The following is a 24,609-nucleotide window of genomic DNA, read 5'->3' on the forward strand; positions in this document are numbered from 1 at the left end:
TTATTTATTTTACTGATGCATCTCACCAAGAAAAATGAAATTAAGAAGTAATAGAAAAGTTCTAATTTAAAAAAAAAAGTTCTAATTTCTCATTTGAGAATTTTCAAAAAGCTCTATGAAAACTCCAATACGTTGTGTCTATTTTGGTGCAAATGTTAAATCTTTGTATCTTGTATTCATTGGCTTGTCTTTTAGTTTTAAAATAAACTAATTCAATAATTATAATATTGTAACTTTTTGTATGAGATATTGTAGCGCTTTGATATCTGCTTTAATATCTTGTTCTTAAACTAAAAATATATTAAATTGGATAAAAATAAATACTATCACTTATAATGTTCTTATAGCTTAACCGATCGATGAGTTCATAAAATATTCTAACCGATCGATGAGTTATCGGACTTTTATGAAACTCACATCATCCACGACCACGAAGCCGAAACGATAAGGGTGGAATTGGTTTTAGTTTGCGTAATACAAGGTCGATGACTTCAAATAGGAGTTAAAGGCCAATGCAGTATGTCACTCATCGTTCCGTGGTCCATAAAAATCGTTTTGCCATGAATCTAAGGGAGGAGGTTAAACTCAGTTTCTTGGCTGCTTCCCCCTAAACACGTTAATATAAATTTCACCACAAAAGTTTATCAATTATTGAGACGATGACTACCCTAAAATCTTTCAATACTTTTGATTTTTTTTTAAACACTTTCATTGATAATATAAAGAGAACAGAGTACCAGTCAAATTGCCACACAGATAGAACATTACAAAAGGATCGACCAGGTCGTCTGATAGCAAGTGTAATCGGATCGGTCGAATAGGTCCAAGTTAAGAAATAAAAGAAAAAATAAAAAGTTTTGAAAATAAATAAATAAGTTATAGTACTTTAAATTTTTAGACATGGTATTAAATTTAGAGCTGATAATTTTTTTAAAAAAAGTCAAATATATATAAATTAAACTATAAATTTTTAAAATTACTCAATTACATGTTAATATATCATTAATATTTTTTGAATAGAGTCCATAAATAATTCGAGACGACCGTGGCATCAACTTAAATCTGAATATAATATTGAGAGTTTTAAGACTACAAAAAAAATTACCTTAACCAACAAGGATTATCTGAAAACAATATATTCGAATCCACAACTCTTAAAATTATTGTGGGATGCCATATACCATCCGACCACTAACGCGTGATTTATATTTAGATTTTTTATAATTAAAAGATACTGAGTTGGTACACCTCCGAGGATGAGAAACATCCTCTCAGATGTCATTCATCTAAGAACAATCTTATCGATTGAGAACCTCTTCCAAAAAATTTATAGTTTTCTTTATAAAAATATGTTAATCAAATTTTTATTTTTCAGTTACTTTTAAATAAAAAAATATAAACTAATCGTGTGGAAGTAAGGTATCGGGTGGAGTTCTGATAGGGTGAAGGAAGACAGTGATATATCTTTTTTCTATGAATTTTTTTTAAAATAGCTTTAAGGAATCCTTAGACCATGTGGAAGATTTTCCCTTTTTATGTTCTTTTAATTGGACTAGCGTGCTTTAGTTTGTGGAAATACCATGGTCCACTGATTAAAATTTAATGGTTTTACGTCTAGATCTGGAGTTCGAATTCTAGACGATATTTCTGAGTAATATTTTGTGTCGATATCTAAGTGTGCCTTGGTTACAGAGAAAAAGATCTTATTAGCCCAAATAATCAAGTTGTCAGAAAGCCCATCAAACGAACACCTTTCGGGGCCCACTAGCCCATTAAATTCAGGGTATAGATAAGAGCTTTTGTTCGTTCCAGTGGACAGAGAAAAAAAACGAAGAAAAAGCACAGAGCGAGGACACAAAGAATCATAGAAAGCATAAGATGAAGAGAATTCCTCGTATCAAATTTCCTAAGAGACACTCTTCTTCTTCGTCCTCTGCTATTTCCTCAGGTTAACATTCTTTTTCACTACCTTTTCTTTTTGGTTCTTGCTTTATTAGATGCTTACTGCTCATCACTAGCTTTTATCAATCGTTCTTATCAATTTCTTATTTGCATGTTAAATTTATCAGGTACTGGACCGAGGTCGGGATCTGTTGCCGGCGGCGAGAAAAATGTGACGGCGAGTTCAGATGTCCCGGCGGCTCCGAAGAACACTGCTGATGGAGGAAAAGCATCTTTGCAGCCGAAACGCACACCTGTCTCCGACAAGGAAATCGAGTCTATAATGGTGATTGTTGTTATAATTCACTTAGAAAAGTTTTACTAACAAGTTTGGTATCATTAACTTTGATTTGTTTTTCTACTTTGAATTTTGCAGTTGGGAGGTTGCATCTGACATTTGAAGATCTGATCTTGGAGCTCCTGTCTTTTTCTGCTGGTGAAGTTCATTATGCTTTGTTCTTTTTAATGTAAAGAAAGAACTAATAATGTAAGAGGGATAGTTTTATATGAATGATGCTCTCCGTTGTCCGAAAAGAGAGTTCTAAATTATTGTTCTCATGATTCTATTATATTAGGAAAGCTGCACTACACTAATAGTCTAGTAGTTAACTATTAACGATGTATTGTATTATTATGTCAACAACAATAGTACTAGCAACAACGATTTCTTTTCAACTATAAACTTTAAAGTATAACTTATAAGTATTAAATTAAAGATGCAATTTTTAATGAAAATTTTTTTATAAGAAAAAAGAATCACATATGTTCTGATTATGTTCTGAAATTTTTTTTATACAATCCTAACAATGATTATGGTTGGAAAATTAATACGGAAAGTTATGATAAGAACCATCATAAAATGTATTTTAAAACTGTTATTAGTAACCGATATATATGTTCATCAAAACAATGGTTTTAAATAAACAAATTTTAATCATTCAATAATTAAATGTAAGTTTAGTGTATAAAAATTCATTACATGACTTTTTTTTTTGAAAAAAAATCATTACATGACTTTAACTGGAATTGTAAGGTTTTCTTACGCAAATAGTTTTTGCTTATTGACAACTTGTTAATAAAATAATTGTTGATAGACTTTTGCACGTTTCAATGTGAAAGAGATGGTCCCATTTAGTGTCTTCAGATCCATATTCATTCTTACCCATCTTTACAAAAATGTTATAGTTAGTTTCCTCGATCGGACTCATTTTCAGATTCTATTAGAATTTTGATAGATCTCTTGAGAATACAAAAAGGTATGTTATTTTCACTTTCCTTTATTCTTTTCTAATTTTTCTTTAATTCCTCGGGTAGCATTGCTACATCAAGTGCTATGTCTCTTCTCATCATTTTTGATGGATGAAAGTAATTGATGGTGATAGAATCAAGAACAATTGATGTTTCGATCAGGTAGAGAAACACATGGAAGAAGAAGAAGATACTGTGAAAGAGGGGCTAATGGCCTCTCCAAGAGAAATCTTCAGCATTTCTGGTCCCATCCATCTAACTTCCATTGATTGGTAATTTTTCGTTTCATCTCTTTCATATTCAACCACATCATCTTCCAAAGTTCATCTTCCAAAATCCATTTCACAAAAAAAACTTAGAATCACTAATCATGTTTTTTTTGCCAATTCAACGGTTTAGCCATAGTCAACTATCAAATTCTAAGATCTTTTATAGGAGTATTAAATATTACATTTTAAAAACAATATTACATTTAAACTAAAGTCAACGTCTTTGATAGGAATAATTCATACCATAGAACCTCGGTGGCATCATGTTTGGTACAAGCAGTGTACACATTGGAGCGAGACCGACAGCAAAACCGGATTGGTCTCAAGTCACAAGCACATCATTGGTGGGAGTTTTTCAACTTCACTTTAGCCGAAACTCTAATAGACCAATCAGACGGATCCATATACGGCGCCGTTTTCCAGTACAAACTTTTCTCTTACAATTACCATAATACCCCTTACTCCAAAACACCACCTCTTCACGTGATCGCGTTCCGCGGCACCATCATGAAGCCGCACTCTCGGTCGCGTGACCTTAGGCTAGACCTACGCTGCATCCGAGACAGCCTCCACGACAGCACAAGATTCGTGCATGCGATAGAGGTGATCAAAACCGCAGTTGCTAAAACTGGCAATGCAGCCGTGTGGCTCGCCGGACATTCTCTTGGTGCCGCTGTGGCTTTGCTCGCCGGGAAGATTATGACGAGGTCTGGTTTCCCTCTCGAGTGTTACCTTTTCAATCCTCCTTTCTCATCTATTCCGATAGAGAAGCTAGTGAAGAGCGAGAAGCTTAAACATGGAGTTAGATTTGCTGGAAGTCTAGTCAAAGCCGGAGTAGCCATTGCTGTCAAGGGTCGCCACCATCACAATAAGGTATCCTCTCCATTTTAAATCAAATGAAGTTTTAATATTTGGACATGACTCGTGAATTACGAAAAATCTCAATCCGACAACATTTATATGTGACTCGTGTACATGTTATATGGAGGCTATCCAACCTATGTATTAAACAACAAGACAAGAGGATTATTAACGTTACTGAATCATAATGCATTGGCATTAGTATACAATTAAGTGGCGGTAGGAATACTGCATAGTCTGCATTGTTGCTAGACATCTAGGTTACTGGTATCTTACTAGATCTTAACTATTCACAGGGTCAAGAAGACGATTCGTTTATGAAACTAGCATCATGGATACCTTATTTGTATGTGAATCCCTTAGACCCAATCTGCTCGGAATACATTGGTTACTTCAACCACAGAAACAAAATGTTTGAGATAGGAGCTGGAAAAATAGAGAGGATCGCTACAAGGAACTCGCTTAGGAGTCTGTTATCCGGAGGAGGAGGAGGAAGTTCTTGTTCTGATTCTTCATCGGAACCTCTTCATCTTTTACCATCGGCGTATATGACAATAAACACCAGCAAATCACCTGATTTTAAGAGGGCTCATGGGATCCATCAATGGTGGGATCCAATGTTCAGTGGTGAATATATTTTGCATCAGTTTAATCAATGACTTTCACTATTGTTGCTTCAGATACTCAAAATCTTTTGATCTGTATTTTGTTTTCAATATTTTTATTGTTATAATATGTAAAAGATCAAGTTTGTGCATGAGTATTTGACGGAAACTGAAAGTTGAATATTCGAATAATTTAACATTTAAGAATAGTTCGCAACTCCATATAAAATCAAGTTACGCAGAAGAATATGAGGTACCTAAGAGCATCATTATTGGAGGACACTATACAAAAGCTCTTAGCTTTAATTTTTTTTTTTTTGGTCATAAAAGCTTAAGGGCAGCCCTTATTTAAGGGTTTTTCCCTGCTTTTTCTCTTCGGTCCTCTCTCTTTCACCCTTAAGGGCTGTCTTAAAGGCTTCCCAATAATGATGGTCTAAGACCTCTGTCGCTAACATAATTAAATTGTAAGGAACTGGTTCCTTCCATGTTTCTATGCTTTTTTGGTTTTTTGATGCTTTTGTCACGTACTAGAAGAATATTTTGGCAACCTGCATGAATTATGAATATAAGAGCATCATTAATGCAGTAGCTTAGAAAAGGTGCTTAGTATTTTTCAGATTAAAAAAGAAAAATAGACAAAAGATGGAAGCAAAAAGTGTTGGTACTTAATTAAGCTGTCAAATGTGAAGGTGCTTAATCACTTTTATCGCTTTAATTATTAAAAAAAGAATAAACAATTCTAATTGAATATTTAGGTTAACGGTGCTCTAAGTTTTGCAGCTCCAATTCCTCGTCTTCACACGACAAAACAAATTAATCTTGGAACCGTCGCCGTTATGTCCCTACATACATTTACGAAGAATCTTATCATCAATCCATGGTTTGGGCCAATTTGGTTGCGGCCGGGAGCATATTAAGATACTAGCCATTGTGTAGTATTTTCTTTTTACTAAAAAAAGAAATACCACACATATTCAAGTTTTGAAACTAGGTGTTTCCGTACTTATGATTAATGGGGTAAGTAGGTGTTTTGCATGCACTTGCATACTGATTTTTTTTTGCAAATTATAAATAGATATATTATAAATTCAAAATCCATTAGATAAATTGTTTTCAAGTTTTGAAATATTAAATAATTAATTAAACATTAATTTTTATATACAATATTTTTTTATTTTAGTAAAATATTTTTATTATATAAAATAATTTTGAAAGCATTCATATATACATAAAATATATAGAGATTATATTTATTTTAAAGTATTATGATGTAAAATATTTTTGGATAACATAATATACAATCTTTTTTAGATAATGATGATTAGAAAATTAATAAAATTTATTTTAAATTTATTGATAATTATATATCTAAAAATAAAATCTAATTATTTGTTAAGGGTAATAAAGACTTCAAACGATCTAACTTTTAACGTGATGACAAAAAATCATTTCGAAAATAATTGTATAAATATTTTTGAATTCTTTGCCAATGTTTTTCAAAAATTATCACAATAAGAGATTTTGATTGTCTTAAAAATTTACCTTAAAAGACAGATGATTTATTATATATATATTAAAACATAATCAGTTTATTATTAATAAACAAAATATAATACAACATATATGTAACATTTTAATATTACCAAAATAAATATAATATAAATTTAACTATGATATTATCGTTAGAATTTTTAACTATTCTCAAGATAAAGATAAATTGTCAAATAAATCACTAAAATTATTTTTAAGATTAATAATTGAGTATAAAATATGACTAAACTAAAAATTATGGAGAGCATGACAAATCAGAAAATTAACTTATCAAATAATAGTATAGATGAATTTTGGTTTAAAAATTAATTAAATAGTTATTATGTTAAATTATTCATTATTTGACTTCTTAATAAATTTAGAAAGAAAATCAGGAAAAAATAACCTGATTATAGAATTGATATTAGTAATTAATTTTCTTGAAAAAAGTAAACATGGAAAAGATCAATGGATATTTGCCAAAATAGAACAAAAAACACATTTTTGTCTGTTTAGTATAAAATATTTTTGTCCCATTTTTGCTTCAATTACTCTTACCTTTCAATTTATCAAAATTAATAAAATAAATAGTTTTATGAATAAAAAATTATAAAAATAGAAACAATTGACGAAATATTCATATACACATACTGTTTTTTTTGTAACACTTGTTAAATTAAAATTTCAAATCATGTTATACTGAAAAAGATGTCATCTTCTACGAAAATGACATGTTATAAATTAAATTCATGTTAAACAAGTTATTTTACTATCATCAATAATCTACTTATAAATAAAATTCTAAATATGAGTAGTGCTAAGTCTACACGTTCTAAATGTAGCTACATTTATTCTAGCTACATCATTTAATTTTATGAGAAATTCTATCATTTACTTTTGTGAGAAATTCTAAAGTCTGTATATGGTAGAAATTGGTTAGAGATTAGTTGTTTGTTCTCTTCACAGTACATTCTAAAGATAAGAATAACCATATTTTTGAAAATATTGCAAGTTCAGTTACAAAATATTCTAGAAATATTTGGAAATCTTTTAACTTTTCTGAAACGTGTTTCAGTGATTTTCTTAAAAAATAGTCTTTTTACTTTCCTAAATATTATTCTCTTTTATTTTAATTTCGTTTTTATCTTTAAAGCAATTAGAAAGTGTATTTCATTTGATTAATTAATGGCTAATTTTGGTATTATGAGACACTTGAACCAAAAAAAAAAGAGAAAAATTCTACAATATGGATAAACTAAGGTTAGTTTTGTACCAAGGGACAAAGAGTATTGTTTTTCTTGGTTTTTTTTGGCAAAATTCCTAAAGACCAATCCCTGCAATTTATATAAGTAAATCTCTGAAAAACATTTCCGGCAAGAAACAAACCAAGGTTAGTTTTATACTAAGGGACAAAGAGAAATATTCTAAAAATATTTGAAAATATTTTAACTTTCATAAAACGTGTTTCAGCTATTTTCTTATGAAAAATAATCTTTTTTTCTTTCCAAAATCTTTTTACTTTCCTAAATTTTATTCCCTTTTATTTTTAACTACATTTTAATCTTCAAAGTAATTAGAAAGTGTATTTCATTTGATTAATTATTGGCTAGTTTTGGGATTATGAGAAAAATTCTGCAATATGGACAAACTAAGGTACAAAGAGTATTGTTTTTTTCATGTCTTTTTGGCAAAATTCCCAAAGATCAATCCCTGAAATGTTTATATAAGTAAACTAGATTTTGATCCGCGCTTAAAAAGTGCGGGTTTGTATTCACTTATTGAACTAAAATTAAATTACTAATCACTATTTGTTTCAGATTATAATAATTGAATTTTATGCTTTTATTATTTGTTTTCTCTCTTCAAAATAAAAGTACACAGAACAAATATCTGGTCAATAGTTATTTGCATGAATTTACAACTTTTTATTAGAGAACATATACAGTAATTCAAAAGATCTTCGAAAAAATGTTTGAGTGAGTGTTTTATATCCGACCCAAATTTGCTGAACAGGTAGACCCGTACTTTGTATAAAATCCAAAAACTCGTTATTAACCCGTGATCTGATATAAATGATCGATAAAACATAAAAAAATACTGGTAGTAATTTAAAATTTATATTAAATTAATCATGTATTATTTACTATTACATAAAATTGTGATTTTTAAACTTTGATGATATTTTTATTATGTCATCCAAATAAAAAATGATAATAAAAATTTATTAATATGACAGTATTAGTTTATTTTTGTTATTAATAACCTATTATAAGTTTGTGTTTTTTTTATTTTAGATTTTAATTTTAATTTTATGATACATAGATTTAAGAAAATAATATTATGATGTCATTATGTTTTTGATTAATTTAGTTTCAGAGTATATATGTCTAATATTTAAACTTAAATATTTATATTAAATAAAAGTTGCATATTTTATAAATATGTGTAAGCCCATTATTTATTGATCCATATATATATATATCTGTAGCTCAAAATCAAAAGACAAAATTGTCATTAATGAAATTAATAATCTTTTGTAAAAATAAGGATATTTTTGGAAAACTTAAAATTTTCATTAGTCATTGGGGATGATCACTTTTTAATGGTATTGATCGCGGAGAAACATTTTCGGCAAGAAACTATGGAGACTCCTCCTAACTGCGACCGCTGGTCTGAGCTCCCAATGGACTTGTTGAGATGTCTGTTGGAACTTGGAACGTTTGGGTTTTATAGATTTCCACCGAGCTAAGATGGTGTATTCGAACTGGTACTTGTGTTCCAAGCAAACTTTAGGGCCAAAACTCGGATCTTCACTGCTGATAATGTCTGAAGAAGAGGGCAGTTATCGTCTGTACAACCCAGAGGAAGACAGCGTTTACGAGGCGAAAAGTAACTATCGATTCTTAGGAAGCTCAGGTAAGTGGTTCCTTGTTGTAGATTAATGTAGATCAGATCTCTATATCATAAACATGTTTAGCAATGAGAGGATCCTAAAGTCACAAAGATCGTTTGAGATTGCTCGGGTGTTTATAAAACAGTAGCTTAGTTTTATTTCTTTCTTAACTTATGAGATCACCTTACATTATAGATCCCTTTATATAGGTCCTAGCTTTTACCTACTACATAAAGATTTAGGAAGTTAACTTAATCCTAAACTTATTAGAACTAGGAACCTTAGCTTAAAATCCTAATCCTTATGTTATTCTACTTATCTTAATGAGTAACTTGTTTCCTAAGCTTATCCAACAGATCCGTCTTCCACCTCTTGAGACAGTCAAGAGTTCTCTTTAATAGATTAAGCGATTAGGAGGAGATAAGGAGTTCAATGAGTTATTTGTTGAGCGTGAGCCGTTCTCTCCGGGATCTTTTATATCTACAAAAGATGTGACTGTGAGAGCTGTGTTGTGGGTAGACGAGAAGATGGGAGCCTACATCGTTGTGTGGGGTTTTGAAGTATGTCCGATATCTACGGTTTTGGAAGAAAAGGGATGTCCATTACCGTGAGATTTCAACACGGGGCGATGTTCGATTCCAAGGCCTAATAGATGTGGTACTCAAAAGTTACAGTCTTTACGTCCAAAAAGAACCGAATGTAACATTCGACACCTGTTTTTTTCTCGGGACAAGATAGTTTTGAGGATGTGTCTGCGATCCATTGGCCTCTAATGTGTACGGATGGATTTTGGGGAGCTATAGCATATAAGGTCATCTCATATAGAAATTACATTGCTGATCCAAACAATAGCTTACGAGTCTACCTCTGAAAGGAATAGGATGTTCCACCTCTACAAGGGACTAGACGCCAATATTATTGAGGTGGATTCTCTAGGTGATGAGGCCTTGTTTCTAGATTTGGGTATCACTGTGCCTGCTGACTGTACCCTTGGTATCGAGCCAAACTCCATCAACGCATGACTCATGAGTTGAATGTAACTGCACAGCTCATGTTTTTTTTTGATAATCGTGGGGTCCCAGGCTTCGCCCAGACTAATCCCACGACGCCGACGGCAATCCACGTATTCTTGCAATTTAACGTTAGCCCCAGTGGCCACCGCATGTCGAACCCACGGCGCTTCCTCTTTGGTGCTTACCACTGGACCACCATGTAGTGGTTAACACAGCTCATGTTGCTGTAGTATTTATCAAGTCAAGGCATTCACAATTTTGTTCTTGTAATTTTGGTAGAACAATGTCCATCTTTGGAATTGATCCTTCCTCTACTCGTCACCACCTCTTAAACCTTTTTAAATCAGCAAGCTGATCTTTATTGTTACTAATTTAGTTCAGCAAGTAGTTGGAAAGTCATGGTTACTTGTTTGGTACGCTTCAAAATGTTTGACATTCGTTTTTATAAAAATAGTTAATTTAACTGTTCAATGATAGACCTATAATTAAGTAAATATAGAATATCGAACTCAGTTATATACAGTATCTATTTATTTATATGGAAAACCACGTCAAAGGAGGAGTATTTACTTATTAGTTACATTAATTAAGCAATTTTCATATATTTTATCTAATATAATCTGTGAAATATTTTCATAATGATAGCATATATTAAGTATTAACGCAACGAACATAGAGAGTAGTTGCCTACCACCTCCTCCTATTTTCATTAATTTTATATAATCTAACAATCTATTGCAATTTGCAAATGTTTTCATAATGATATATATGCACTTTCTCATGTTTACACATATTTTGTGATATAGACACATACCCTTATAAGGCCAAAAGGTATGGCATCGCCGAAAGAGATGTCATCGATAAAAACGGTTATCTCGATCCCTGTCGCCATCTTAGCCATATATTTTCTCACAAACTGGTTATATCCCTCTGTGAATCCATTAGTCTACTACCACCAATGCTCTCCACCAAAGCACTTCACCGGAGCAGCTTCCAAGCCAAAAGTCAACTCGCTACTCAGCATGTTCGTCAACTCAGCTTCTATCTACACATACAACAATCTCACTGTCAACGGAAACTACGGACTGCACCAGTGCCGGGGTGATCTATCCTCCGATGAGTGCGTAAGTTGTGTCGCCCAAGCTGTTCGCCTGCTCCAAAGTAACAGCGAAGGCGAGACCGGCTGCGCATTGCAGCTCGAAGGCTGTTTAGTGAAGTACGACAACGTTGTGTTCTTTGGCGTGGCCGATAAGACGGCCATGGTTATGAGTTGCGGGACACCGACTGGGTATAAGTATAAGTCGGAAGAGTTGACTCAGGCTAATGCGTTGGTTGATAAAGTGCTTGCAAATAGTGGTACGTCATACAGAGTGGAGAGGTCAGGGGAAGCGCAAGCTGTAGCGCAGTGCACCGGTGATCTTAGTGCAACCGATTGTCAAGACTGTTTGATGGAAGCGATCCAACGGCTGAAACTTCAACCATTTTGCGGAACAAGCACTTGGGGTGACGTCTACTTAGCCAAGTGCTACGTTGGTTACTCGTCGCATGGAGCCATCGGTGAAGGTAGTTAAAGCCTTTTCCTGCTCCGTTACTTTTTTTATTAAAGATTCGATACAAATACTGGATAATTAAAAATAAAGTAAGGCAATATGTAAGCATATTAACTACTGTATTAGATTTGACCCGCCTTTTGAAATAGATAATATTTTTTTGTTTTAATTTTTTTTATAAATTTAATTTCCATATTTTTGTTTTTCTTTGAAATCATATTTATGATTTTCTTTATAATTATATTTGTGTATAAATCTTAAACAAAATATATTTGATCAATTTTATAAAATAATAACAATTTAAAAGTTGATCCAACATACATTCATTTTTTTTGTATTCATATGTTTGTATACCCGTTTCTTTATACGTAGATATATTGTTGGTTTATAAATTCTCTGATCATATATAGTTCTTATTGCATAATCCATAACCACTAAAATTTTTCAAAGTCATAATGTTTATAGATTATTATGATTATTTCATATTTATAACAATCACGATAAAGCAACGTTTTTAGATATGGTCAATAATGGTAGTCTCATATAGTTTGTAAGTTTGAATTTTCTTGTCGTAGCGGTCCTATATATATTTTCTTAATTAAGTTCATATAGTATGATGGAATTATACTTTAACCCATGATCTAAGCAATGATTATTAGATAATTTAATTATGAACCAATATGTTAACATTATATAATAATGGAATTTCTTGTGTTAATAAGTCCAAAGACCAAAAGATAATTTATGGGTATTTTCGTAGATAATGAGCAATAAATAATTTAATTTAATTTATTGTATAGTTATAGAAAATAAAGGTAAGACAAAAAATAATCAATAGTTAAAAGAAAATGATCCAAAAACCTTTCATAGATAGATTTTAAAATTCTTTACCTTTTAATAGTATTGTTTTTGAACATTTTCTGGCATGCGTTATTTTGTTTTGTAATTAGAGAAGTACTCTAGAATATCATCAAATAACTTTTTGTTCTAAAATCTAGAAACTAAAAATAGCATTAGTTGAAAAATTAAATATTTTTATTTTATTTTATATTTGAGTACAAGTTTTGTTATTAGAATTTAAGGTTTAATATTTAATAGATAAGGCTTTAGAATTTTAGAATAATTTAGTCATTTTATTTTTAATTACAAATTACTGTTATTTAAAAAAAAAATTATGTGCTATTTTTATCATAAATCAATTATCCTATAATTTAAGTATAGACGTAGATTTTGATAATTGTATGGTTTCAATGTAGAGTTCAAGAAAGGTATTCGGGCTAAGCACGTGGCGACCCAAAGGAATTTGGTATATATGAGGACAGCAGGTTTATTTGATCTAATTAAATCATTATGGTCATACTTTTTTTATGTTTTTGTTTTGGGTATATTATTTTGTGTGTGTCTTTTTTTATTCGGATGAATATAAACGAGGAAGATCTGACAATAGAACTCATCTCTACTATCATTTTTAACATTTTATTTCAATTGATTGTTTATTGTTGAGCTGTTTAATTAGTTAATAACTGAATTTTAAATTAGAGATTATTATTGATGGAAAAAAATTAGAGAAGAATTTTTTTTTTGTAAAAGAGACTATTTAGTTGAATTACTTTATATACAGAATTACTTCTTAATATCAGCGGATGGATAGATTAGTTGTTCTTTATATAGAGCATGAATCTCTATATATTATTTGAAAATTTATTTTTCTATCTGTCACGCTCACATTAACTTTTACATGACGGTTAATTACAGTGTTATCAGTAATTGATCAAATATACCTAATTTTCATTATTAAAATTTTATTTTATTTAAGTTTTATTTTTAGATAACCTATATAGTAAAGAGGAAAGGAAAGTTCAAAAATAATCTTGATTTCAAAGTAAAGAAATAATATTCTCTTTTAAAAGATAATCTTAAACAACATAATATATATATATATATATTAAAAACTAATAATAATTATTATTTTATTAAAATAAATCTGTTTCTAAAATTGTTACAAAATAACATAAACTAAGATATTTTTAATGAATAAAAATTTATTTTATCTTTTATTTAAGTGTTCTCACTTATATTTTTCCGAATAACAGGTATAATAAAAACATTTATAAAATTTAAAATAAAATATCTTTTCATATATAATCTGATTTTATGAAAAGGAAAGTTTAGAAAATAATATTGATATTAAAGTAAAGAAACAATTTTTATCTTTAAAATTTATCGATTATGTTTTCATGAAACGTCGTACCTATCATCATTTATTTTCCTTATTTTATTTTTAAAAATAAAATATACTAAATTATTAAATAATAATAATAAACTTACATATCTAAGACGAAGAACAAACTAATTCAATGAATAGCATTATTTTGATTTGGCTGAATTAGATTAGCAATAGTTACACTTTAATTTGAAGAAATATATTCAACACAATATACCCAAAAATGAGAAACTGGACCAATATTTTTTTATGCAAAAAAACACATAACTAAAAACTAGATTGATATCTGCGCTCAACGTGGACTATTTTTTTTTGCTAAAGTTTTAAATTCATAAAATGTTTATTAAAAAATATTATTAACCTGTATAAATATAATTATTTTAATTTTTGAATCATATTATTTTAACTATGGATTTTATAAATTTAATATTATAGTTTTTAATAAAAAAATTATATTTTCATATATTCGTTTTAAAACTTAATAACTTTCTAACTGTTTTAAAAACATTTGCTAATGCATTTTTCGTACAAATTTATACATGTCTCTGATTCAATGCAACATATATAGATTAAAACAATTTAATATAAATTAAATGACAATTCAAATTATTGAAAGTTAGTGTAGATATGTAATTTAAATATCTATATTTAGTTTATAGATCTTACATATTGGTTAGGATTTTTTTCAACTAAGACCCTTTTTGTAACATAATAAGATTGCAAATTTTTTAATTTTTGGTTGTGGTTTAATAAAATAGATTTACCTATGCAATTAAAAATCTTAAGTTAATGGAATATATGGATAACAAATAATTTATCTATTAAAAGAGAAGTAACATTTTTATCTACTATAAAATAGTCATACTAGGTCCATATATTCAGTTACATTTTTTGATTATTTATATCAATTTATTTAATGTATAATATTTCTAAATAATTATAAGGATATCAATAACAAATCTATTTTAACTGTAAATTTAAATTTTAGTTTTAGTAATGTTGAGAAAAATGTAACAATTTTTTTAAAAAAAATATTTTTTAATTAATACACTGATTACTTTTGTAATTATTAGTATAATACTTTTATAAATTAGTTTGATTAAATTATTATTATAAACAAAATATAATTAAATTATATGGTAATTTTACAAATTTTATAAGTATTGGCTGTATTATATTAAAATAGAAGTAATAAATGAATTACATATAGATTGGTAATCTAATATATTTTGAATAATTACTTTCATTTAAATAAATAAAAATATCATTTGCCGTTTAAAATGACTAAAATATCATTCTCATTTTAAAAAGATTAAAATTCATAATTTATGTTATAATTTTTACAAACAAATAAAATTGTTATATATGTTAAATTTTATATTTAGAACTATCTATGATATATATATTTATTTTTAAAATGACAGTAAAATATTATCTAAAATGATTATATACAAAATATAGTATACAATTTTACATTTATAAAATAAAAGATTCTTGCATAGATGTACGGATCAAAATCTAGGTTGATGGTAATAAAACCACATATTAAAGAGAGAGTTGAATAAAGTTGTATATGTGGCCCTCCTTATAAATTGACGATATTGGATATAAATACAATACAAAATGAATAAAGTTGTTCATGGTAAAATCGATTCACTAAATATCTGGTTTTCAAAAACCAAAGTGAAGACTATAGCATATTAGAATGTACCTCGGAGTTCAATATATTCAATGTTTCGTAGATGTTATATGCAGGGGCGGACCCAGAAAATAATTTGATGTGGGGCACAATATATAAATTTATGTTATATAAAATATAATTGATTTAAACTATATATTTTTTAAAAATACATTAGTCATTAGTTTTTTTTTAAATGAATAAAATATAAAGAGATAATTTTTGTAATTTTAAATTTTCATTTTCAATAATATCATTAAATTATATATGCATATATATATATATAGTAATTTCATTATAAAAATTTGTTCCGTTTAGTTTTTATTTTTTCTAACTGTTGAAAAATAATCTTAATAAAAATAATTATCAAAATTAAATATTAAAAAATTATGAGTTTTAATTTTGAAAAAAATATTAAAAAGTGACTGAAATAATATCAAATCACCTAAATTATTTTTGTGATTGTATTTTTAATTGACTAAGTCAAATATACATGTTAGGTTATTAATGAATTGGTCTAACAACTTTTTATCGGTAGATAAAAATAGAACCCTAAATTAATAGATTAGATACGATATTATTATTTATAGTAATATTTTTATATATAAAAATTATAGAACAACTCAAAATACTAATGAATATATATGAAATTCTCAAATAATATGATAAAAATGTTAACAAATTATTACAGTTAATTTATTTTGTATAATTCATATATATGCATGAAGTTTCAAAAGACTATTGTTGTTAGATTTATTTATGTAACTTTGAAATCTATCAACACACTTTACTTTATTACTTTGGGGAATTTTCAAAAATACCACTTTTAAGGTACCACTATTCATCTTTACCACCGCTAAATACACATTTTCAAAAATACCTTATTTATTAAAAGGTTAAAAGTTCTTATATCTTTGTTTATATATGTTTTTCAAAATTCTAATTATAAACTCTAAATCCTAAACCTCCAACTCTAAACCCTAAACCCTAAATCCTCAACAATAAACCCTAAACCCTAAACTATATACCCTAAATTCAATACTCTAAACCTTAAACCCTAAAACCTCAATTATAAACCTTAAATCTTCAACTCTAAACCCTAAACTATATATCCTAAACCCTAAAACATCAAATCTAAACCCTAAATCTTAAACCTTCAAATCTAAACCCTTCATTGAAAGTGGTGGTAAAAGTGGTTAGTGTAAACATGAAAAGTGGTACTATGAAAATGATATTTTTGGTAATTTCTCTATTACTTTTGAATTCTCAAAAAACATGTATTAAATTTTAAAAAATTCTAACTAAAATACATTTACAAATCGAAGACGATAATTAAAATAAATGTAAATAACAGAACTAATCAAATTTTAATCTATAAAAAAAATATTATAGATGAATCATAAAAATAAGTGTTATCTAATATATTCAAATAATAACTAAGCAGACAGAGATATTATATATCCAAATTCATACATCTAATTAAAAATATGATATTATTTAAAATAAATTACGCATATTTATTACAATATAAATTACAGAATAATATAAATTCGAAATTAGAAGTCTAATAATTGTAGATTTTAAGTTATATTCACATAAAAAGTTACATTCACAACTTTGTTGTCGTAATTTTGGTTGAACAATGTCCATCGCCAGCTTGATCTTTCTTTCTTCGCATCACCTCTTTACCTTATTAAATCAACAACTTGATTTTTGTTTATTGTTATTTTTTAATTCCAATGACTACTTTTGTAGTTGAAATAGTTTTATAATCGTGTAAGTTGGTGGAAGTCTAGTTTCAAAAAAAAAAAAAAAAAAAATTGGTGGAAGTCGAAGTCATGTAATTTAATAATTTGCTAGGAACTATTTATTTATTTATACAGAAAAGCCGACAAAGAATAACGAATTGCTTGCCATTATCTCATAATTACTTAAATATTTTCTAAAACACTCAGAAGCAACACATCAACGAAAAAGTCATGTCACCGATAAACACAATTATTATTATCTCCGTCGCCCTCGCAGCCGCATATCTCATCAGAAACTTCTCATCTCCTTCCGACAATATCTTTTTCTACTACCACCACTGCACGCAACCAAACTACTTTCCAGGATCGTCTTTTTTCTCTAAGTACCTTCCCGGATCATCTTACGACTCAAATGTCAACACGCTACTCACCTCGCTCGCAAACTCAGCTGATGTCTTCACATACAACGACTTCACCGTCGGAACCTACGGTAAAACCGTCCACGGGATGCACCACTGCCGCAGCGACCTCTCCACACGCTCCGATGATTGCGCTAGATGCGTGGCGCAAGCTGTGCGCATACTCCAAAATCTCTGCGGGGGAGCGGCCGGCGGCGCGTTGCTGCTCGAAGGCTGCTTCGTGGAGTATGAGAACACTAAGTTCCTCGGCGTGGCGAATAAGACGTTGCTGGCGAGGGTATGCGGGACACCGTGGGGGTATAGCTCGGACGAGTTGACTAAGACCAGCAAGATGGTGAGTTTTGTAGTGGACGCAGAAAACGTACCTTATAGAGCTTCGATAGGAGAGGGAGCGCAAGCTGTGGCGCAGTGTACTGGAGATCTTAGTGTTAGTGACTGTAACGACTGTTTGAAGGAAGCGAACTTACAGCTGAAGTCGTTGTGTGGAATAACAGCTTGGGGTGAAGTCCACTTAGCCAAGTGTTACGTGCGTTACTGGTCGCGTGGAGCCACTGGCCACGGTAATGCCTTGCTTTTCTACTTGAATCAAATTGATATTATTTTACCGTGATCAATACTATCAATCAAATCTAATGTTAGCTAAGGTAAGGGTTATCGCTTACTTGATGTAGATACTCTTGAATCAGTGGTACACATATTTGAATTGAAATAGGTTATATGATGTAGTTGCTCTGGAATCAGTGGTACACTCAGTACTGACCATGTCGTATGATATTAGTTAAAATATTTTTCATTGGTTATTTTGATTGACGTGGACTTTTAACAAGTCTTTTTCTATGAATTTCTTTACATATCAAATGCAGATGCTATGATTACAGTCTAATATATTTGATACTCATATTGTTTGAGTGCAGCGTATAAGAAAACGTTATGCGGTATGACGCCAGCCCAACTCAGGGACGGGACCAAGAGTTTTTACTACCGGGGACAACAATATTTAGTATATAAATTTCAGTCATTATTGATATACGCTTTTTATGTTTCTTTTGTTGTATCTATATTTTATCTGTTGTGGGACTATATAAATGGATAGACTTTATAATACAACTGTTTAGTCTCAAAATTTAATCTGTTTTTTTGTCGCATTTTAAAAATCATCTCACTGAAATGAGCCGGTTCTTCACATTTTTACGAATAATTTTTACGAGCCACCACTCAGCAACACAAAAAAACAAAAGTTTGAGGAGCCACAGATTTGGGTCTCTATGCCTCGTGTGAATCCGTACCTCATAACAAATAGAAAAATATGGTTATGTATTTTGTCAGTTAAAAAAAAACAATGTATTTTTGTTTAAATCATATACAAAATTCAAATAGCTTTAGTCTTCGAACTATTCAAGCTTTTCTAGGATTGGGACCAAATTGCTTTAACACTAGTTTAAGAAAGTAAAAGTAAATCTAGGATGTGTGGTTAATCTAAAACAATTATACTTGCCACTAAGATTCACCTTTTTAAAAGTTATCCGTCACTTTAACACTGATTACAATTTTTTTCCCACTGATTACAAATTTACTCAAAATAAACATAACCCAAAATCTGTGCTCGAGATAGAGACCAAAATGTGTCCCTTCAAACCATATCTTCTTAAACCCCATGCTCCAAGTAATCTGCATACCATTAACATGAATTTTCCTTCATAATGCTAGATGCTGAGCCTCCTAGAGAGGCTGTTCCCCAAAGTTTAGATACTCTTTGTTGATCTCTTAAGATTGACCATCTTAATTTCGTTTATACCAATCTAATCCCAATATAAACCACAATTAGTGCTCCATTTCAATCATCAGGTCATGTCGGGAGGGAGGTATTTTTAGAACTATGTGTGTGTTTTTGTTTTTGCACCATGTCCAACAATAATTTTTTTTTTAAAACTATTATATATTTTACTAATTTTCTTAAAATTATTTAATCAAAATTTATATTTAAAAAAATTATAATTAAGAATATATATATATATATATATATAATTAAGATCTTAGATATATTTTTATATATTTTCTTTTGTTAAAATATATTATTAAACTTCTATAATAAGAAAAAAATAGATATAAAATGATATAATTATCAAAAAATAAAACTAAATAGTATTTTGGAATTATAAAAGAAATTACTGGTATTAAGATTAAAATTTATAATTTTTTTTTGAAAAAATAAAAAATACCCTAGGAGAATCCTAAAAGAGAAATAATAGGCTTAAGTTTTGAAAAATTAGCCAGCCTTAAAATATACTCCCTCCATTTGAAATTATCTGACGTTCTAATGATTTTCTTTTGTGTCAAAATCTTTGATGTTTACAAAGTCCTAGGTAAAAGAAGATAACATATGACTTTTTCTATCCTTGTAGTTAATGATCTCTAACGATAATGGTATGAAATCAATTAAAAATTAAACACTAATAAAATGTTAAAATATACATTACATAAACTTCCTTAATTTATGTGCCATGTTGTAAAACGTCAAATAAATACGAACGGAGGAAGTATGAAATAACCAATCTAATTACCTGAAAATATATTTTATCTAAAATAATCATAAAACAAAATTTAATTTTATGTATATTTTTCAAATAAAATAATAATTTATAATTAATTTATATCAAAAATTTATTCAAAATTTATGTATATATATTGATTTCTACTTAAATATTTTTCAAATAATCGTTATAAAATAAAGTTTGGTTAGTATCCCCTTTCATCTGCAGCCACAGATCTAACCCCAGAATTCCCTTCCTCCTCTTCCTCGTCTGAGTCTAATAGGTTCCGATCCATCTCCGTCGAAACCATGGTCGCGAGTAAGATATATCTCTCTTGCTTTTGTCTTTTTTTTTACCTGTAGTAGTTATCAACTAGATCTGATTAGTTTATTTTGTTAATAATCACCTCGCTCTCGCTATCGCTCGCGTATGCATGCAGATGGTTGGACAGGCGTCTTCTGGGACATGGATGACTTCCCACTCCCTCCTGGTCTCGATGTAGATCAGTTTGTTAAGAATGTCGAGTTAGCTCTATGGGATAAGGGTGTTCGTGGTGGTGACGTGGTGTTCTATGCTTATGGAGTTATGGTAGTTCGGATTCCTTTGATTATGAACGATACATGGCTTCCGAGTCCTTCACCCCAGAAAAAGTTGTCCATAAACCTACAAGGTTTTATCGTTTGTTACATGGCATGATTCACTGGCTTCGCTACCGTGAACAGTATGGAGGGATAAAAACTTTGTTGGTTATCGCAAAGAGTATCCCAGGGGAAGATACCAAAGTCATGATCAGATTTTTTGACAGACTTCTTTTGAGAGATCATGATGTTTTCACAGTAGTTCCTGACGGATGCTCACCAGAAAACTTTGATTATCCTGAGCCAATTAAAGCTTGGCATTGGTCTTCCTTGTGTTCTGGAGGTAGTTCCATCGACCTGTATAGTAGTGAATCTAGTGATGATGATGATGATTCCGGAAGCAGCTCACCAGACACTGATCGTGCTCAAGGCGTGAAACGTGAAAGTGAAACGGATGCTGCTGGTTCCGCTACTCAAAACGTCGTCCAAAAGGAAACGGTTGATGCTAACTGTAACATCCCGAGTTCTAATATGTGAAAAGGCTTAAGAGAATTGATTTGGCTAACTATATCACCAAAGTTGACTTACCTTTTCCGGAGCACATCCTGAAAGAACTCCATAGTTAAGCGTGCTTGAGCTGGAGTAGTGGAAGGATAGGTGACCTATCGGGGAGTGATTCGCGATAGCGTGCGAGTGAGGCCAACGTACGGGAAAAGGTTGGGTGGTGATTGTAGGGTCAGTAAACGATGATTTCGAGCCTTGAAAAATTAACGACCGACCGTCGGATGTGATGGGGCCCACGGGCCGAGAGAGCGGGCGTGGATGGCCTATTAGCCGTGGGCGGTCGGGGCGTTACAAGTGGTATCAGAGCTGGTTAGCCGTCTCAGTTCTGACCTGAGAGGCGTCTTGAGACCTGTCATGGGGTGCAACGAGGACGTTGTGTTCTTTGAGAGGGGGTGAATTGTAACATTCCGAGTTGTGATATGTGAAAAGGCTTAAGAGAATTGATTTGGCTACCTATATCACCAAAGTTGACTTACCTTTTCCGGAGCACATCCTGAAAGAACTCCAGAGTTAAGCGTGCTTGAGCTGGAGTAGTGGAAGGATGGGTGATCTATCGGAAAGTAATTCGCGATAGCGTGCGAGTGAGGCCAAAGCACGGGAAAAGGTCGGGTGGTGATTGCAGGGTCAGTAAACGATGATTTCGAGCCTTGAAAAATTAACGACCGACCGTCGGATGGGATGGGGCCCACGGGCCGAGAGAGCGGACATGGATGGTCCATTAGCCGTGGGCGGTCGGGGCGTTACACTAACTCTCAGAACTAGTTGGCAGATAATAATACTTTCAGTAAATGATTTGCTTCCCGAAGCTCCTAATGCTTTAATCATATACCGTCAATGTGGAACAATTCTTGCATTATCAATATGTGAGCAATTTTATTATAGATCATCTCTATAATTTGCCTTAAAAGTGAGTGAATCTGCCTTTTTGCGCACTCCTTTGTTTTGATTTTTAACAGGTAGAAAATTCTTCAATTAATAACCAAAAAAAAGTATTAAATTGAACCCACAGAGTTGTTTCAGATGAGACATGATTACACAAAAGTTCAGATACATTATACTAATATGCTATCAGTAGGAGCATCCTAATATGCTATCAGTGGGAGCCTTGAGTCGCAATGCATATACATGCTGTGGGGACAAAGGCTCTTTTCCAGCCAATAGATCTTGCCATTTCCATATAAAGTTTGCATAAGGAAGTTTGACACGGTGTACTTCCTCTCTTTCGTAGTCATCAGCCAGCACCCAGAGAGAATTATCATTACCACCAGGTAATGTCAAATCATAAGAAACGTAGAGAAAGTCGGTATCTTCCTCTATGTTTCGTGCCATTACCATCACATTTTTTGGGGTAGACGAGTGAAATGTGGCCATATCCCATAGAGCAATGTCCACTAACATCATATTAAGTCTCGTATATTTATTCCTGGAAATAAAAATATATAACTAGCAATATCAACAAGAGAGACGGACATCGGACATTAAATAAAAGTTCAAAAAAAAAAAGGGGGGGGGGGGGGTTTCGAAGCACACTCATGAGTTGGAAGGTGAATACATCACCCAGATTGTCTGGTTTCTCCTCACCATAAGCCCTGATTATCAGCTTACCAGTATAACCACGTTTGTCAAGAACTGATCTGAGTGTCTCGAGATAAGAGCGACCGGTGGTACAGATAGGGAAGTCAGTCACGTCCCAGAAGACATTGATGTTCGCATCTATACGATCAGAAACAAAAATTACGAAACCATTAGATCGGTCGATTAATTAACCTTACAGAGGTACAAAACAAACAAAACCCGAGTAAGAGGTCACATCTTACCGAAGAAATTCTTGCCCATGGTCTCGTTTCCAAGGATGATTTAGAGACCTGAAAAAATAATTAGGGTTATATATGGACGTTTTTCGGCACCGGCCCTAGCCTTGTTTATTAAATTTTTATTTTACTAATTTTCTTAAAATTATTTTACTTTATATTTAGATTTCTTACAAAATATATTTAAGAATCAATATATTCTAGTTAAAATTTTAGATATATTTTTATATATATTCTTTTGTTAGAATATATTATATCAACTTGTATAAAATTATGAAAAGGATGTATAAATTGTATAATTATCAAAATGTAAAACTAAATAATATTTTTTAAAAATTTGTGAATATTAAAAAGGAAAGTACTGGTATTAATATTAAAATTTGATAATTGTTTTTTTTAAATAGCATACATTTTGAAGAAATTGTTTAGTAATAAAAAGTGTAGAATTATAAAATATTTCAAAATTCTTAAAATATTATTACACTTATATTATATTTGAATAAAATTATTTTAAGAAAGATGTATAAGTTATTATCATATTTTAAAGGGAAAATTTCATAAAAATACCCCAACTAAATTCATTAAACTTTAAATACCCAAACTCTTTCTACCCTAACTAATTATTTTACTCATTTTAATATATAAAATTTTAAAAATATGCCCATATTAATATCCAAATTTATTTTATTTTAATTAAAAATACTAATATTTTCAAACGAAATTTTAAAAATCTCTAAAATTTATATAAAATCTCAGAAAATTCTAATTTTATTTCCTGTTTGAGAAATAAAAGTAACTAAACTGTGTATAATTTTAAATTTTGAAATATTGTTTTTAAGTTTTAAATATTGAGTTTAGTTTGTTTTCTGAATTAGAAAACAAATTTATTTATTTTCCTTCAAAAATTATTTTTTAAAATTTTAATTTTTTTCTCTAATTTATTACCTTCCTAAATCTTAAAATAAAATTAGAATTTTCTGAGATTGTTTTGTAAATTTTAGAGAATTTTTAAATTTTGTTTGAAACTTATTAGTATTTTAGTTAAAATAAATAAATTTTGGATATTAAAAGGGATACATTTTAAAAGTTTGAAAAAAAAATTAAAAGTTTGTATATTAAAATGAAAAATATAGTTAGTTGATGCAT

General features: G+C 30.2%; 4 protein-coding genes and 1 pseudogene across 5 annotated transcripts; all 5 read left to right on the forward strand.

Annotated features, from left to right (window-relative positions):
• Window positions 1-1,794: 1,794 nt before the first annotated feature.
• LOC108807239 (uncharacterized) lies at window positions 1,795-2,490 on the forward strand. The gene is made up of 3 exons (XM_018579499.2): window positions 1,795-1,948; window positions 2,070-2,227; window positions 2,318-2,490. The coding sequence occupies exons 1-3, from the start codon at window positions 1,879-1,881 to the stop codon at window positions 2,333-2,335; spliced, it is 246 nt and encodes an 81-aa protein (XP_018435001.1). The 5' UTR covers window positions 1,795-1,878; the 3' UTR covers window positions 2,336-2,490.
• A 429-nt stretch (window positions 2,491-2,919) lies between these two features.
• On the forward strand, window positions 2,920-5,082 carry LOC108807238 (GDSL esterase/lipase At4g10955-like). 2 transcript variants are annotated; one of them, XM_056988129.1, is made up of 4 exons: window positions 2,920-3,197; window positions 3,324-3,461; window positions 3,689-4,331; window positions 4,616-5,082. In XM_056988129.1, the coding sequence occupies exons 2-4, from the start codon at window positions 3,364-3,366 to the stop codon at window positions 4,976-4,978; spliced, it is 1,104 nt and encodes a 367-aa protein (XP_056844109.1). In that variant the 5' UTR covers window positions 2,920-3,197; window positions 3,324-3,363; the 3' UTR covers window positions 4,979-5,082. The 2 variants fall into 2 exon arrangements, with proteins under 2 accessions (XP_056844109.1, XP_018435000.2); XM_018579498.2 differs by having other exon boundaries at window positions 2,929-3,197; window positions 3,352-3,461.
• Window positions 5,083-8,900: 3,818 nt separating this feature from the next.
• On the forward strand, window positions 8,901-10,746 carry LOC108807853 (F-box protein At5g25290-like; annotated as a pseudogene).
• A 325-nt stretch (window positions 10,747-11,071) lies between these two features.
• Window positions 11,072-13,346, forward strand: LOC108807855 (plasmodesmata-located protein 6-like). The gene is made up of 2 exons (XM_018580093.2): window positions 11,072-11,923; window positions 13,167-13,346. The coding sequence occupies exons 1-2, from the start codon at window positions 11,194-11,196 to the stop codon at window positions 13,328-13,330; spliced, it is 894 nt and encodes a 297-aa protein (XP_018435595.1). The 5' UTR covers window positions 11,072-11,193; the 3' UTR covers window positions 13,331-13,346.
• A 4,370-nt stretch (window positions 13,347-17,716) lies between these two features.
• LOC108809097 (plasmodesmata-located protein 6-like) lies at window positions 17,717-19,114 on the forward strand. The gene is made up of 2 exons (XM_018581223.2): window positions 17,717-18,539; window positions 18,894-19,114. The coding sequence occupies exons 1-2, from the start codon at window positions 17,792-17,794 to the stop codon at window positions 19,070-19,072; spliced, it is 927 nt and encodes a 308-aa protein (XP_018436725.1). The 5' UTR covers window positions 17,717-17,791; the 3' UTR covers window positions 19,073-19,114.
• Window positions 19,115-24,609: the final 5,495 nt, after the last annotated feature.

Source organism: Raphanus sativus, chromosome 6, assembly GCF_000801105.2.
Source record: "Raphanus sativus cultivar WK10039 chromosome 6, ASM80110v3, whole genome shotgun sequence".
Taxonomy (NCBI): Eukaryota; Viridiplantae; Streptophyta; class Magnoliopsida; order Brassicales; family Brassicaceae; genus Raphanus; species Raphanus sativus.